The sequence below is a fragment of the Oryx dammah genome, unplaced genomic scaffold, assembly GCF_014754425.2.
Source record: "Oryx dammah isolate SB20612 unplaced genomic scaffold, SCBI_Odam_1.1 HiC_scaffold_3, whole genome shotgun sequence".
Taxonomy (NCBI): Eukaryota; Metazoa; Chordata; class Mammalia; order Artiodactyla; family Bovidae; genus Oryx; species Oryx dammah.
In genome coordinates this window covers 92,001,926-92,018,951 of record NW_024070187.1, presented here as the reverse complement: position 1 = coordinate 92,018,951, position 17,026 = coordinate 92,001,926, and the positions used below count along the sequence as shown (strand labels likewise).

Here is a 17,026-nt window from a genome sequence, read left to right as displayed (position 1 = left end):
GGAATATCTTGTAAGTCAGGAAAAAGAGTATGAATTTAGTCTCATGGCAACTGGGAATTGGTCTGTGTGTCTGTATTCTTTGCCAGTCTGTCTACTGAGGTCTCTGTGTTTTTACTACAGATTTAAATGAGAAATTGTATGAAAGGTGACAAGCAGTGGCAGAAAACATGAAAGCCACAACGAAGAAGCAACAAGCCAAGAAAACTGCCACATGACTGCTTTCAACACAAACTTTAATGGGAAGAAGAGAGGGGTCCCTAGGCTTCTGCCTCCTCCCCACTTACGTTATATTCATAGAAGACCCTTCTCTGTTAACGTCTGCTGCTGACCTGCTGAGGCTTATGCTAGAGCAGGCATATTAAGAAAACTAAGAATACTGTTGTGTAAGTGTATAAAGGCTGTCGAGACTGGGAATGGAGACCTTGGGTGTCCTTTGAGAAGGAAAACCGATATACCAGTGGTTTATCTTTCAGACATGACCAGGGAAGACTTTTGAGCAATCTGCCAGCTTTCAAAATGCCTTTAAAATTTACAAAGTAGAATTTGGCTAAATCAGTAGTACCTAGTTAGGGAGCCCTTATTCAGTCGCTAAGTCGTATTTGACTCTTTGCAATCCCACGGATTGCAGCCTGCCAGGCTTCCCTGTCCTTATCTAGATAAGGGAGCCCTTGTCTATATGTTAAATGAAAGAAAAAAATATTGGATTGAAAATATCAGGAAACTGTGGGGAATTTGAAGGCCTGGGAAAAGGTTGACCTGGCCTGTACCACCTGGTTTGCAATTTACTTCAGGCCAAGAGGAACAGGGCGAAACTTGGCTGCATGTGTGGCAATTTACAACTGCCTTGTCAGTACAGTTTGAGATAATGAAGAGAGAAATCTCCCCATGGCCGGCCAGATGCACTAATTATACAATCTAAACATAATTAAGAGGTGCTATGAGCCCATCTCCAGACACCGCAGGAGGTGACTATGTGTCCCAGGGAACTGCTACCACACTAGTCACTTCATGCACAATAAAATCTATGGGGCGTATTTTTTTTTTCAGAATTAAGCTGATTTGGAGGCCAGTCTTGAATTCTTCCTAGTAGGTGGTCACCATCTGACAAATCCTGATTCAGATTCTTGCTGGACTCACACTGGTAGGAGCACAACATCTTTTGTTTTAATTGGAAGACATTTCTTTACAATGTCGTGTTGGTTTCTGCTGTACAACTTGAAGCAGCTCTACGAATACAAATCTCCCCTTCTTCGTGAGCTTCCCTGCCACCAATCACTCCCCTCATCCTAATCCCCCTAGGTCATCAGAGAGCCTGAGTTGAGTTCTTTGGGAACACAAGCTTTTAAGGTGTCCTTAAAATGCCAGTATTGTCAGAGAGGCCAACAAAACAGCAAATTCCTCTGTAGTCCTCTTTATCTCACCTCTAGTCCCATCCCTCCCTACAGGTGATGTCTGGAACAAGTTCACAGGATACATCAGAGGAAGTTTATACTGTCACTGCTTAATTTGTACCAGAACCACAGTTACTAAATAGAGGAATTGAATTCCCAATCCACCAATCTAGGAGCCTCTGCAAGGATTAAAGCCCCATCTGTGCGGGAAGGCATTTTCAGCTGACCTTCCAGTCTGTAATCGAAAGGAGACTAACCTCAAATATGTCTAAATGGTGAGCACACATCCCTTAATTGCTTAAAAACAGTGCAGTTCAGGAGGCCGTCTCTCAAATCCTCCCATTGCTACTCAGTAAGTAAATCCTTATTTGTCACTATTTCAATTACAGTAAAGAGTCTTTAAATAAAAGACTCATTAAGGATGACAGGGAGAGGAGAGAGACCCCAGATATATTTACATGTAGCCTGTTTCAGATCATACACATTACCTTCATTTCAGAGTTAATATATCACTATATATTAAACAGGTGGAAGGAGGAGGGTGGCTGGAATTCCAGTTATTTGTCTATGTGTCTGGTTGCTCACAAACCTGGTGAATTAGCACGTTAAACCCACAAATTAATGAACATATTATAAGGGAGCCTGGAAGCGGAGTATCGGCTGGCGCTGAAATAAATACATTTCTTATTTTTAAGCAAGCAGCGGATTCCATTTGTTTTCTAAATGTGCACAGCATGTGCACATGCTAAAAATGTAAATACGTAAAAAATTAATATTTTGACTCAGCAGTGGCAATATCCTCTAATACTTCATCCTGCTCCTGTGAGGAAATTATATGCGGTCATCACAGTGTGAGGCTTTCTTCAAATCACAAAGGCTCTGCTTTGAGGATCAGTGAGGATTACCCACAATCATGATGGATGGAAGCACACGGCAGTGAAATGACTTATTTCACGTCTTTGGAGCCAAGTCAAAAAAGCTGGAAGATATTAAAGTAAATGTGTACTGTCAAAGCAATGGCTTTGCATGTTGGTTTTATGGGGCCGTGACTCCTTAGCTGATAAATAATGGACCTATAAAAATGTATTTAGATACACAGTGAGGCTTTTAATAATGTCCTGTCAGTCGATTAGGTTCTTAATGCAACTGCATTAAACGTGTTTGGAAGCTGTTAAAATAATCAGAACTTGTAGCTGTTTCTCATCAGGCGAGAAAGAAATGATTCCATGCTGAAGCTCAGGGTCCTTGAAGTGTGTATGGATTCTGAATTTGGATGCAACTTTGAAAACTGATGGGGTTCTATTTGTGAGAGACAAGCATAGCAGGAAGCCAGAAAATAACATTCATATGGCAGAAGTAAAAGAAGCCCCCTCACTTCCCCTTTGAAACATTACTTTGGTCCTAGCCCACCCATCAGTCAGTTCAGTCGCTCAGTCATGTCCGACTCTTTGTGACCCCATGGACTGCAGAATGCCAGGCTTCCCTGCCCACTGGAGAAGGGAAGGGCAAACCAGTTCAGTAGTCTTGCCTTGAGAACCCCATGAACAGTACGAAAAGCCCACTCATGAGTGCTTATAAATAGTGTGCTCTGTTTAGAGTTAGCTCTGAGTTAGTACAAAAACAAACAAATAAATAAAACTTGCCATTTTTCAGTGTCTGTGGCTACAGTTTTACCCTAGGAAAAACCAATAAAGAAACAGCAACAAAGCCCACTGCTGTAGACAGAGCTTAACGTTATAGGACAATGATTTCTGCCCAGTGTTGACAAACTTACAAATGTGGTGAGAAGCCTGGGGTAGCACCCACAGAGACAGGCAGCTAAAAGAAGGAGGGAGCGAGAAGCAGCGTTAGATGTAAGAGTGAAGCTCCTTCCTCAGGTATGATGCAAGTTCTTGCTGCCAACAGGGGAAATAAGCACCCTTCCTGTCCAAGTATCCTGACGCCTTGTATCTAACCTCCCTTCCCCCCAGTTCATGTTTTAATCTTGCCCTCCCTCCAAAATAGGAAAAAGTTCACTTCAATAACATCTCTGGGATGCCCGTTGGGCGTGAGGAACTATGGAAGCTACTGCGGCAGACAGAGCATTGAGTTAGTGAGACCCTTCCCTCAAGATGCTCAGGACAAGATCCGATGTTAGAAGAAAGCCACACCTAAAATACAACTGAAGCTGAAACTCCAATACTTTGGCCCCCTGATGTGAAGTGCCAACTCACTGGAAATGACCCTGATGCTGGGAAAGAATGACGGCAGGAGAAGTGGGTGACAGAGGATGAGATGGTTGGATGGCATCACTGACTCAATGGACATGAGTCTGAGCAAACTCTGGGAGACAGTGAAGGACAGAGAAGCCTGGTGTGCTGCAGTCCACGGGGTCGCAAAGTGCCAGACATAACTGAGCAACTGAACAACAACAAAATACAACTGGTGTCTAAGGAGAACCAGAGAATTATTTATCCAAAGGAAACAAGAGGGGCTTAAGCTTTGCAAGATGTGGCGGTGACTAGAATGTGGAAGACGTGTGGGAAGGAAGCAGGTGTAACTCAATTTTAAATTTAATTATGATCAACTCCTTTGAACAATGCAAAGGTTAATTGGAGTATAACTTGTAGTCAGCCCTCTGCATCCCCATTCCTCCATGTCCTCAGATTCAACCAACCACAGACCATATAATACTGTAGTATTTAGTAGTGAAAAATATCTGGACACAAGTAAACCCATGCAGTTCAAACCTACCTTGTTCAAGCATCAACTGCACTTACTTTTGAATTATACTGGTGAAACATCAGTAGTAGATGGAGAAGAGAGTCAGAAGAAGGAAAAAAAGTACCACCTCTGGTAGAGGTGGAGCGGGGGTTCTCTTGTGCTTTATGAGTATATTTTGTTCCTGTGGATCAAACGTTCAGAAAGCAGACATATCCCTTCTCAAAGGTAGGAATGAAGGAAAAGGTATTTAGAAGAAGATACAGAGACATTCAAGGGGAAGAAGTGAGGAAGTTTCTTCTGCTGTCATTGTTTTTAGGAGATTACGTTAATCTTCCTAACACAGAAGAAAGCAAAGATATAAACTGGTGGGAGTGAGAGTTGTGGGAACGTGTAGTGAGTGTATATGGAAAGGCCATGGTGGGCAAGGCGCCAAAGCCTCAGAAAGAACTATAAGTAATACTGTTACGAAGAAAAGGTCCTACTGGAACTAGATCGGGTCATGAAGGCTGGCGACCCAGGGTTCACATGTGTGCCCTCTGAAGTGGTGCTCCTTCCAAGTCCAGTTCTACTGCATACTAGCTGTGGAACATTGGGTAAGCTGGTTAATGTCTCTTACCTTAGTCTCTTGGGTTACAAGATGGAAATGTTACTAATCACAGCTCTGACCTTCCAGGGGCACTGCTAAGTTAAGTTGCTTCAGTCGTGTCCGACTCTTTGTGACCCCATAGACGGCAGCCCACCAGGCTCCCCTGTCCCTGGGATTCTCCAGGCAAGAATACTGGAGTGGGGTGCCATTTCCTTCTCCAATGCATGAAAGTGAAAAGTGAAAGTGAAGTCTCTCAGTCGTGTCCCACTCTTTGCAACCCCATGGACTGCAGCCTACCAGGTTTCTCTGTCCATGGGATTTTCCAGGCAAGAGTCCTAGAGTGGGTTGCCAGGGTCACAGTCAGGATTAAATGAGACAATGTATGTGAGAAGTCAGTACATAGTGAGTGCTCAATAAACATTAGTCATTATTGTTAATCTGGGGCCAGCCCAAACAGGACTGCCATTGATATTGATGATCACACTTACATCTAAGTCATGATTTTTGCCTATTACACGTAAATGGAGAGATTTATGTGTGTAAACTAGTAGGTAAGTGCAGCCATAGCAATTTTTCGGTCTTTAGTACGTAAAGACAACCTGTGGAGCCTAAATTCAATGGTATTCTTTACACATAAGTAGTCAAACCTTCTCTACAATTCAGGCCCTGGCTTGTAGTTCTGAAGACAAAGCAATCCTAACTTCATTGGGAGCCCTGCCAAGTTGAAGACTTTTAAGTAATGTCATTTCCAAGGCTAGGTAGATATTGTTTAGTAAAAGTCACAAAAAGGAGAAAATATAAGCTGCTGTTCTTTTTTTCTTTTTTAATTTAGGAAGGCTTCAATTTAAGCATAGGTCATGTTCTTTTTTTCCCCAAAAGTTCAAAGAAAAGAAACGCCTTGAAATATTCAACCATTTTTCAGCAGACAGCACAGTCCCTTAAAACACAAACTCTGAGAACAAGGGAGAGACACTCATTGAAAGTTCCAGAGAGAGATTGGATTTGCGTCTCTTAGTTCCAGCAATAGGAGATAGGGTGACAGATGAGAAATAAAAAAAGAATGTGCATTGCCAGAAAAGAAGATAAGGAAAATGAAGAAGGAAATGTTAAAAAAAATAAGAGACAAGGAAATTGAAAAAATATACAAATAGAATAGGGCCAGATGGAATAAAATAGAAAGTGAAACAGAAGAGATAAGAAGCAAAAAAATAAAAAAAAAAACAACAATGGGTTGAACAAGAAGAGTCTTGGTGTAATCACCATAGGACACACTGAAAGGGGACTAGACTAAAGTAGATGTTAGGACACCAGAATCAAATCATTCCAATATTTCTTGATCACCATCTATGTGCTGATTAGGCACCAAACTTGCTCTATTCCCACTTCAACAGGAAGGTTTCTTGGGATGATCAATTGAAAAAGTTAAGTGAGAAAATACTTTAAAAATTATAAAATTCGCCAAACCACACCATTATTGCTATTAATAATAACATGAAAAGCCGATCTCATCCCAGGTGAAACCTTGGAAGTCATACTTAACTCACCAAGCAGTAACTCTATCCCCTGCTGGTTATTGCCCAGAACCACACAGAAAAAATAGCCAATCAAATTAAGTTACACAAATATAATGGAATGTTATTTAGCCATTAAAAACTACAATTACGTGGATTCTTCCAATGACTTGCCAAGACATGGAAATATACAAAGTGATACTTAAGAGAAAGACAAAGATATACAGACATGCCTCATTTTATTGTGCTTGACTTAACTGTGCTTTGCACCTATTTTTTTTCTTTTACAACCTGAAGATTTGTGGCAACTCTACTCTGTCAGATAATGGTTAGCATTTTTTAGCAATAAAATATTTTTATTTAAGGTATAGTCATTGTGTTAGACATAAAATGATTGCACACTTAATAGACTACAATATAGTGTAAACATAATTTTTATGAGTACTGGAAAACTAAACAATTTGTGTGACTTGCTTTATTGTGATAGTCACTTTATTGCAGTGGCTGGAAACCAAACCCACAACATTTCAAAGGTGTGCCTGTACATAGCTGCTGATTACAACTATGAAAAATGCATGTATTTAACCACCAGAAAAGATTAAAGTACATGTGGAATAACACAAATTATTGAATTTTAGTATGTGTTAATGTTTTTATTTAAAGTTTATTCATTTAATACAGATATATACAATATGGAGCTTCCCTGGTGGCTCAGATGGTAAAGAATCTGGAAGCAGAGAACTGGAGCACTGGTTTCTATAGGGCTCTATCCCACCCAATTTTTAACGATATTCAAGTTGAACTGTTTCTTTCTTCATCACTCAGTGTTCCAGTTCTCACAGCTTACTTCGCAATAAGGATTTGTTGCTCTTTAACCTGTGCATTGCAACTGTTTCACCACACTTCAGTGTCTTCTTTAGGAAATGACTGACAGTAATTGGGGAAAATTGTGGAAGGGACTCAAGAGGTTTTGTTTTGTTTTTAATGATTTGGAAGAAAAAAGATATTAACAGGTTTTCTAATTCGTCAGCTCAGATTCAGAGAGCAAACACTTCTCAGACCCACCATTAGAGGAAAATTACTGATTGCTCCCTGATGCTCTTCAACAGTTGAGAGAGTGGCAAGCCTAAGCAATCTCAGGGCCCCCTCTGTTTGTCCACAGAGAAAACAAGGAAGAAAGGAAGAGAGAGGGGGGCACCAAGGGATGGAAGGAAGGAAGTTTGCAATCTGAGTGTAGCTTGAGCATTTCATTTGACCTTGAGGAAGTGCCAACAAATTGTCCAACATACTAACACCAGCTAGTGCTGGGCTTCCCAAATATTGTTCTGCAAAGCACTGGTTAACTCTGGGAGAAGCTATAATAAATCGAGGGGAGGGATGCAGCCTCCTTCATTTCAGAGATTCACAATGTACAATTACTTATTTAAGGTTTTAAGAAATTCCATAATAAAGAAAGCTGTTTAACTTTACTTAACCAAGAGTTTGCCAAATTTATTCAGCCAGGAGACATGTTTTCATGCCACACCTATTAACCATTGCTTTGAACTCAAGTACTGGAATACAGTATGAAAATTCTCAGAGTAGTAGTTCTTTTCTGATGCTTATCTTCTTTTGCTTACATTCTGGCACAGATTTATGAGAAAACAAACCAGCATTTAAAAAATTACTGCATAAACAAAATTTTAATCCCCTAGAATTCTGCCATCCTGACAAATCAGCTATTTAAAATTTTGCAGTCTTCATAGAAAACAAATCTACAGCTACCAAAGGGGAAAGGTAGGGAGGATAAATTCAGAGTATGGGATTAATACATGCACACTACCATATGCAAAGGAGATAAACAACAAGGATTTACTGTATAGCACAGGGAACTATATTCAACATCATATAATAATACTGGAAAAGAATAGAAAAACAGGCAATATGAATATATATATCAATAATAACTTTAAATGTAAATGGATTAAATGCTCCAACCAAAAGACACAGACTAGCTGAATGGATACAAAAACAAGACCCATACATATGCTGTCAACAAGAAATTCACTTCAGACCTCAAGACACATATAGACTGAAAGTGAGAGGATGAAAAATATATTCCATGCAAATGGAAAGCAAAAGAAAGCTGGAGTAGCAATCCTCATACCAGACAAAATAGACCTTAAAATAAAGAGGATTATAAGAGGTAAAAAAGGATACTACATAATGTTCAAGGGATCAATCTAAGAGGAAGACATAACAATTGTAAATATCTATGTACCCAACATAGGTGCACCTCAATACATAAGACAAACTCTAACAGACATAAAAGGAGAAATTGACAGTAACACAACAATAGTAGGAGACTTTAACACCCCACTCACACCAATGGACAGATCATCAAAACAGAAAATTAATAAGGAAACACAAGTCTTAAATGATACATTAGATGAGATGGATCCCATTGACATCTTCAGGACATTCCATCCAGATGCAGAAGAGCAACACACCTTCATCTCAAGTGCACATGGAACATTCTCCAGAATAGACCACATCTTGGGTCACAAATCAAACCTCAATAAATTTAACAAAATTGAAACTGTATCAACCATCTTCTCCAATCACAAGGCTATGTGACTAGATATCAATTACAAGAAAAAAAACTGTAAGAAACACAAACACACGGTGATTAAACAACACATTTCTAAATAACCAACGTTACTGAAAAAATCAAAAGGGAAATCAAAAATTTTCTAGAAACAAAGAACAATGAAAACACGACAACTCAAAACCTATGGGATGCAGCAAAAGCAGTTCTAAGAGGGAAGCTTACAGCAATACAGTCCCACCTCAAGAAACAAGAAAACATCAAATAGACAACCTAACTTCACACCTAAAACAACTGGAAAAAGAAGAAGAAAAGAACCCCAAAATTAGCAGGAGGAGAGAAATCATAAAAATCTGAGCAGAAATAAATGAAAAAGAAATGAAAGAAACAATAGTAAAGACTAATAAAACTAAAAGCTGATTCTTTGAGAAGATAGACTTGACAAACCCTTAGCTAGACTCATCAAGAAAAAAAGAGAGAAGAATCAAATCAACAAAATTAGAAATGAAAAAGGAGAGGTTACAACAGACAATGTGGAAATACAAAAGATTATAAGAGACTATTATGAACAACTACATGGCAATAAAATAGATAACCAGGAAGAAATGGACAGATTCGTAGAAAAGTTCAATCTTCCAAGACTGAACCAAGAAGAAATAGAAATTATGAACAACCAAATAACAAGCATTGAAATTGATGCTATGGTCAAAAATCTCCCCAAAACAAAAGCACAGGACCAGATGGCTTCACAGGAGGACTCTATCAAACATTTAGAGAAGAGCTAAGGTCTACCTTCTAAAGCTCTTTCAAAAAATTGCAGAGAAGGAACACTTCCAAACTCATTCTATGAGGCCACCATCGCCGTGATACCAAAACCAGACAAAGACAACACAAAAAGAGAAAACTACAGGCCAATATCACTGATGAACATAGATGCAAAAATCCTCAACAAAATTTTAGCAAACAGAACTCAGCAACACATCAAAAAGCTCATACACCATGATCAAGTTGGGTTTATTCCAAGGATGCAAGAATTCCTCAATATATGCAAATCAATCAAGGTAATACACCATATTAACAAATTGAAAGATAAAAATTATATGATCATCTCAATAGATGCAGAAAAAGCCTTTGACAAAATTCAGCACCCATTTATGATTAAAACTCTTCAAAAAACGTATGTAGAAGGAACCTACCTCAACATAGTAAAGGCCATATATGATAAGCCTACAGCAAACACTATTCTCAATGGTGAAAAACTGAAAGCATTCCCCCTAAGATCAGGAACAAGACAAAGATGTCCACTTTGGCCACTATTATTCAACATAGTTCTGGAAGTCCTAGCTACAGCAATCAGAGAAGAAAAAGAAATAAAAGGAATCCAGATTGGAAAAGAAGAAGTAAAGCTCTCACTGTTTGCAGATGACATGATACTGTACATAGAAAACCCTAAAGACAGTATCAGGAAATTATTAGAGCTAATCAGTGAATTTAGCAAAATTGCAGGATACAAAATCAATACACAGAAATCACTTGCATTTCTATATACTAACAATGAAAAATCAGAAAGATAAATTAAGGAATCAATCCCATTCACAGTTTCAACAAAAAGAATTAAATAAATATCTAGGAATAAACTTACCTAAAGAGACAAAAGAACTGTACACAGAAAATTATAAGACACCAATGAAAGAAATCAAAGATGACATAAATGCATTTGAGTCAGTTCTAATATGGTGGATGAACCTAGAACCTATTAAACAGAGTGAAGTGAGTCAGAAAGAGAAAGATAAATACTGTATTCTAACACATATATATGGAATCTAGAAAAATGGTACTGAAGAATTTATTTACAGCACAACAATGGAGAAACAGACATAGAGAATAGACTTATGGACATAGGAAGAGGGGAGGAGAGGGTGAGATGTATGGAAAGAGTAACATGGAAGCTTACATTACCATATGTAAAATAGATAGCCAATGGGAATTTGCTGTATGGCTCAGGAAACTCAAACGGGGGCCCTGTATCAACCTAGAGGGGTGAGATGGGGAGGGAGATGGGAGGGAGTTCCAAAAGGGAGGGGATATACTTATACCTATGGCTGACTCATGTTGAGTTTTGACAGAAAACAGCAAAATTTTGTAAAGCAATTATTCTTCAATAAAAAATAAATTAATTAATTAAAAGAAAAAAGAATAGAAAACATATATACATATATGCAAATATAGCTGAATCACTTTGCTGGACACCTGAAACTAACATGATATTGTAAATAAACAATACCTAGATTAAAAGTGAAATAAATAAAATATTTCAGCCTTTTTCTCTACAATACTACTCTCAGTATTATCCCCTTTCTACCTAAGAACTAAAAAGTACAGCCTTCCCTTTAGACATTCCAGAAAAACAATGTTATTTTTTAATGCATCTTCATTTGAATATGTCTTCTTCACGTTTTCTTTTTAATTCTCATCCTTTTCTATGAAAAAGAGAAAGGTTTTAGCTGAGAAAGACAGAGACGGAGTACCCAGGCTTTGAAATTTGGGGATAACATTGTTGAGATGTGAGCAAAGTATAAAAAACAAAAATCTATGGAGGAAAACGACTGGTTTTCCATAACACCTTACCATGTCAGCTGTAATCTTATCCACTCTTACCGCTCATCCCAGTTCATTTGTCTTTGTTGAAAGCTTTCAGCTCTGGCCCCAAATCTCACAAACTGTGTATTTGCTTTGATAGACTTGGAGGGGTAAAAAAAAAAAACAAAACCTCATACATATGACATCTCCATATGTGATAACACAGTGAGGTTATTGGACCTGTTCCCAGGATGTGCTTATTCTTGTCTGCGTGATAAATTAGATGTAATTTTCTTTCTTAAACAACTAAGGGCAATTGAGAGGTCTCTGATGATGATCTTAGGTTAGGTACAGCTCAGAGAGAGAATAAATCCTGTGAGTAAATCCTACCAACCTCTAAAGTTCACACGAGACAGAAGAAGTGAGGGTGCTTCTCCAGGGCTTCCACTGTGTCAGATTTTCCCACGGACTTTGGAAATACATTCTATTGAGGGCACTGCATGGGTGGACTATCTTCTGCTTTGCTATCACCAGGGTTCCTCCTAACACCTTCCAGCGTTTAGATAAAAGTCACTGAAATATTCCAGGAGTTTAACTTATGACGTGACTGAAGCAACACTTGAGCTAAAAAAAGAGTTCCAGGACTTTAGGCGCAAGGTGGAATGAAGATAGCAGATGAGTTTATGGCTCACTGAGACCTTCACCCTCCTCCTGGACAGCTCCCCAGATTGTCCAATAGTCCCACCAGCCCAAGGTCAAATATATCATCTTCCTATTCTGGTCCTTCACAAATGTTTCTCTCATTCCTTGAACTTACTAGACCAGAATCCTAGAAATCATCCCCCAGATTCACTCTCCCTTAGCATCAGTTCTAGGAGATCACCAACTTCCGCTGTTTCTATTAGGCTGAATCATACGAAACTGCCACTATTTGACCATTTTATTTTTTCCCCACAAAACAGCAATCTCAGATGGGTCCACCTAATATACAATTAACGCTTCCTGAAGCCGTGCCCTGCTCTGCATCCCCTCAGCAACTTTCTCATCAAAGGGCTTCATCTCCCATATGGATTCCTACAACCCCCTCCCAAAGGACTTTCTGCCCCTGTCTTCTTCTACACAATCTTCTGCAGAATCTTCTATTTACAGAAGTGTAATTAAAACGCTTCTTTCCTTAAAAATCTATCACGGCCTTGATAACAAGGCATGTTCTCTGCAAACAGAAGGCCTCATGACCTGGCCTGCTTCCTTCTGCTTCAGGGCCCAGCACCTGGAAGGACCTGGCATTCTACTGAACTCTCTATTGATGCCTGAATAGAAAAAATTCTTTGACTTGTTTTCTGGAATGCTCTCCTCTCCAAATCTCCAAAGCCCTCTAATTCTTACTCATGCTTCCAAATCATCTGTTATGACTAGTTCCAGAAGACCTTCACCACTCACTACACACATGCACACACACACACACACACACGAGTGCACACACACACACACACACATATTCCAGTCTGGGATAGGGTGCTATCCCTTAGCTCATAGAGTCACAATAATATCATATTCAACAAACATCTCCTTCCTTCACTACACAGTGTGTTTCTGGAATGCAAGCACTATATTTATTCATCTGGGCCTCCCCAGAGCCTAGCACAGTGCCTGTTAGGGAGCATGTGGGTAATAAATGCCTGTTGAAGCCATACATGAACAAATCCATTACAATATTACAGAGAGAATTGGGAGGTATTTGGAAAAGGCATATGTTCATTAAAAAATAAACCTTGGGGTCAGTGCACTTCTCTAAAAGGTCAACAACTAAAATTACTGGTCATATTTTTCTGTGATAAATATTGATAAGCTACTCTCAACTCAGGGCTTCTCAGGTGGTGCTAGTGGTAAAGAACCCACCTGCCAATGCAAGCAGACATAAGAAACATGGGTTCAATCCTTAGTTGGGAAGATCCCTTGGAGGACGAAACAGCAACCCACTCCAGTATCCTTGCCTGTAGAATCCCATGGACAGGGCTATGATCCATAGGGTTGCAAAGAGTTGGATAAGACTTAAGCGACTTAGCACGCACGAGTGCATTCTCACTCAACAAAAGATTTCCAAGTACCAACAAATGGGTTACCTTACTTAAAACTTTCACCTAATCTCAGGACACACAAGGTGTGTTCCTTTCAGCTTACATTAATGGAATCTGCTATTCCAGGGCTGGGGCCATTCACAGTCATTTGGCCTACCAACAGAAGCAGAAGATATTAAGAAAAGGTGGCAAGAATACACAGAAGAACTGTACAAAAAAGATTTTCATGACCCAGATAATCACGATGGTGTGATCACTCACCTGGAACCAGACATCCTGGAATGTGAAGTCAAGTGGGCCTTAGCAAGCATCACTACAAAGCTAGAGGAGATGATGGCATTCCAGTTGAGCTATTTCAAAACCTGAAAGATGATGCTATGAAAGTGCCACACTCAATATGCCAGCAAATTTGGAAAACTCAGCCGTGGCCACAGGACTGGAAAACGTCTGTTTTCATTCCAATCTCAAAAAAGATAATGCCAAAGAATGCTCAAACTACTGCACAATTGCACTCATCTCACACACTAGTAAACTAATGCTCAAAATTCTCCAAGCCAGGCATCAGCAATACGTGAACCGTGAACTTCCAGATGTTCAAGCTGGTTTTAGAAAAGGCAGAGGAACCACAGATCAAACTGCCGACATTCACTGGATCATTGTAAAAGCAAGAGAGTTCCAGAAAAACATCTATTTCTGCTTTATTGACTCTGCCAAAGCCTTTGACTGTGTGGATCACAAGAAACTGTGGAAGATTCTGAAAGAGATGGGAATACTAGACCACCTGACCTGCCTCTTGAGAAATCTGTATGCAGATCAGGAAGCAACAGTTAGAACTGGACATGGAACAACACACTGGTTCCAAATAGGAAAAGGAGTACGTCAAGGCTGTACATTGTCACCCTGCTTATTTAACTTCTATGCAGAGTACATCATGAGAAATGCTGAACTGGAAGAAACACAAGCTGGAATCAAGATTGCCAGGAGAAATATCAATCACCTCAGATATGCAGATGACACCACCCTTATGGCAGAAAGTGAAGAGGAACTAAAAAGCCTCTTGATGAAAGTGAAAGAGGAGAGTGAAAAGGTTGGCTTAAAGCTCAACATTGAGAAAACGAAGATCATGGCATCTGGTCCCATCACGTCATGGGAAATAGATGGGGAAACAGTGGGAAACAGTGTCAGACTTTATTTTTTGGGGCTCCAAAATCACTGCAGATGGTGACTGCAGCCATGAAATTAAAAGACACTTACTCCTTGGAAGAAAAGTTATGAGCAACCTAGACAGTATATTCAAAACAGAGACATTACTTTGCCGACTAAGGTCCGTCTTGTCAAGGCTATGGTTTTTCCTGTGGTCATGTATGGATGTGAGAGTTGGACTGTGAAGAAGGCTGAGCGCCAAAGAATTGATGCTTTTGACCTGTGGTGTTGGAGAAGACTCTTGAGAGTCCCTTGGACTGCAAGGAGATCCAACCAGTCCATTCTTAAGGAGATCAGCCCTGGGATTTCTTTGGAAGGACTGATGCTAAAGCTGAAACTCCAGTACTTTTGCCACCTCATACGAAGAGTTGACTCATTGGAAAAGACTTTGATGCTGGGAGGGATTGGGGGCAGGAGGAGAAGGGGATGACAGAGCATGAGATGGCTGGATGGCATCACTGACTCAATGGACGTGAGTCTGAGTGAACTCCGGGAGTTGGTGATGGACAGGGAGGCCTGAAGTGCTGTGATTCATGGGGTCGCAAACAGTCAGACACGACTGACCGACGGAACTGACCTGAACTGAAGATTTTTTCTGGAACTGCAAGAGTATCATTAGAAGATTCCACTTGAATCCACAGATATTTACTAAATGTCGGATAGAAAGCAGTGAAGTGAATTTTTGGACATGAGACAAACATCTCCCAAGAGAGAGCTCTTAATCTGATGACAAAGGACAAATATAAGAGCCTTCTGGGGCCCAGCATGAAGAGCCTCAGCCTTTGGCTAGGGATTTCTGAGCCTGTGAAGGGGACTCACTCACCAGCACAGTAACCCACGAGGTTGAGGAACTGCTCCTCTTTACAGCTGGCCCTGCAGCTCCCAGCAGTCAGAGGAATGTGAGGGTGGCAAGAGAGGCAGTCAGACTCCAATGGGCCGTGGCACTGCCTGCAGGTGGGGTGGCACTCTGGAAGGAAAAGCAAGATCGGGATTGGAGTTAGCAGCTCAGCATGTACACACTCGAAGTATTTAGCGTCCTCCACCAATTACCCTAAGAACAGACTTCAAATGCTAAACATCTTTTGAAAAAGACTCCTGAGCAAGGTTGGCACACCCTTTGGCATTTACCAAAAGACAGCATTTCTAGGGTCAGCAAAAACATTGCCCATGAACAGAACATGGAATCTAGAAACATTAAAATGAGAGAAATTGGGACTTCCCTGGTGGTCCAATAGCTAAGCTCCCAATGTAGGGGGCCCAGGTTTAATCCCCAGTCAGGGAACTAGATCCCGAATGCCACAACTAAGAGTTCACATGCTGTAACTAAAAAGATCTCACGTGCCGAGAGGAAGGTTAAAGATCTTGCATGCCTCAGCTAAGACCCAGTGTAGCTAAATAAGTAAATAAGTATTTTCAAATTTTTTAGAAAATAAAATGAGAGGAATTGGTTGTTCAGTATGACCATTCCCGTCTATATAAATCAGGAAGTTCAGATCAAAGTAAAAAAACAGAAAAACAAGTGGTAAGACTCTCCCTCTCTAAAATTCAAAGAGCTAGATGGAGAAGAGGGAGACATTTTGCTTCTCAGAAATCCCCAGCAGACACAGGTGGAACTATCCACAGCAGGGGAAGTGAAAACTTCTCACAGAGTCAGATGCCAACCCTGCTCTCCCTCAAGGCCACAACTTGAATGCCTGTTTTAGCAGCAACACTTAATTAAAATACAAAGAGCCGAAAAAGGCCTCTTTCTAGAGGTTATCGTGAACCATGTTTGAAGTTCAATTCCTTAGACAAAACTGTCAAAGCTATGTTTTCCCCAGAAAAACCACCAAATTACTGAGAGGTACTACAGTGAAAAAGAGCAGTGAGTCCCAGTAGGTGCAGGCAATAAAGATAAGGATGGCAAAGAATAAAAGAAAGTTGCAGCTGCAACTGCTCTTATGCTGCCAAGATGGGCAGCGGGAGCAAGTGTGTGTGGAAGAAGATTGAAGGGTTTCTCTGCCAAGGATGAGGAAGTCTAAGCCTGTCTGATTCCAAGAGGAGGGGAGGTAAAGGACCAGAGCTGGGTAGTGCTTGCTGGAACTAATGACAAAGAATTCCCTTCTGGTGCAGAGCTGGTGGGAAGGAAAGGCACAGATTTCCAGTAAAGTCAACTTTGTCTGGCAGAAGGCCAAGAGAAGATAAGAAGTTGTAGAGAAAAAAAAAGCAAGCAAGCAAACTGCTGATTAGAAGGCTAGCATTAACTATCACCAGTTCTACATTCTTAAGGCTCTTAACTTTGTAAATATCCATCCGAAAGATACTAGCACTCTCAGGTTGATCTCTATTGCCCAGTGCCCCCTCCCTGCCAGGATATTTCTAGTGACCTTGGAGTCCTGCTGCTTGTG

General features: G+C 40.3%; 1 protein-coding gene across 1 annotated transcript in view; it reads right to left on the bottom strand.

Annotated features, from left to right (window-relative positions):
• Positions 1 to 17,026, bottom strand: part of FRAS1 (Fraser extracellular matrix complex subunit 1) — a 507,275-nt gene that overhangs the window by 194,412 nt on the left and 295,837 nt on the right. The window contains exon 20 of the mRNA XM_040237169.1: positions 15,463 to 15,606. Within this exon, the coding sequence (XP_040093103.1) occupies positions 15,463 to 15,606 (144 nt within the window). The remainder of the gene's footprint in view (positions 1 to 15,462; positions 15,607 to 17,026) is intronic.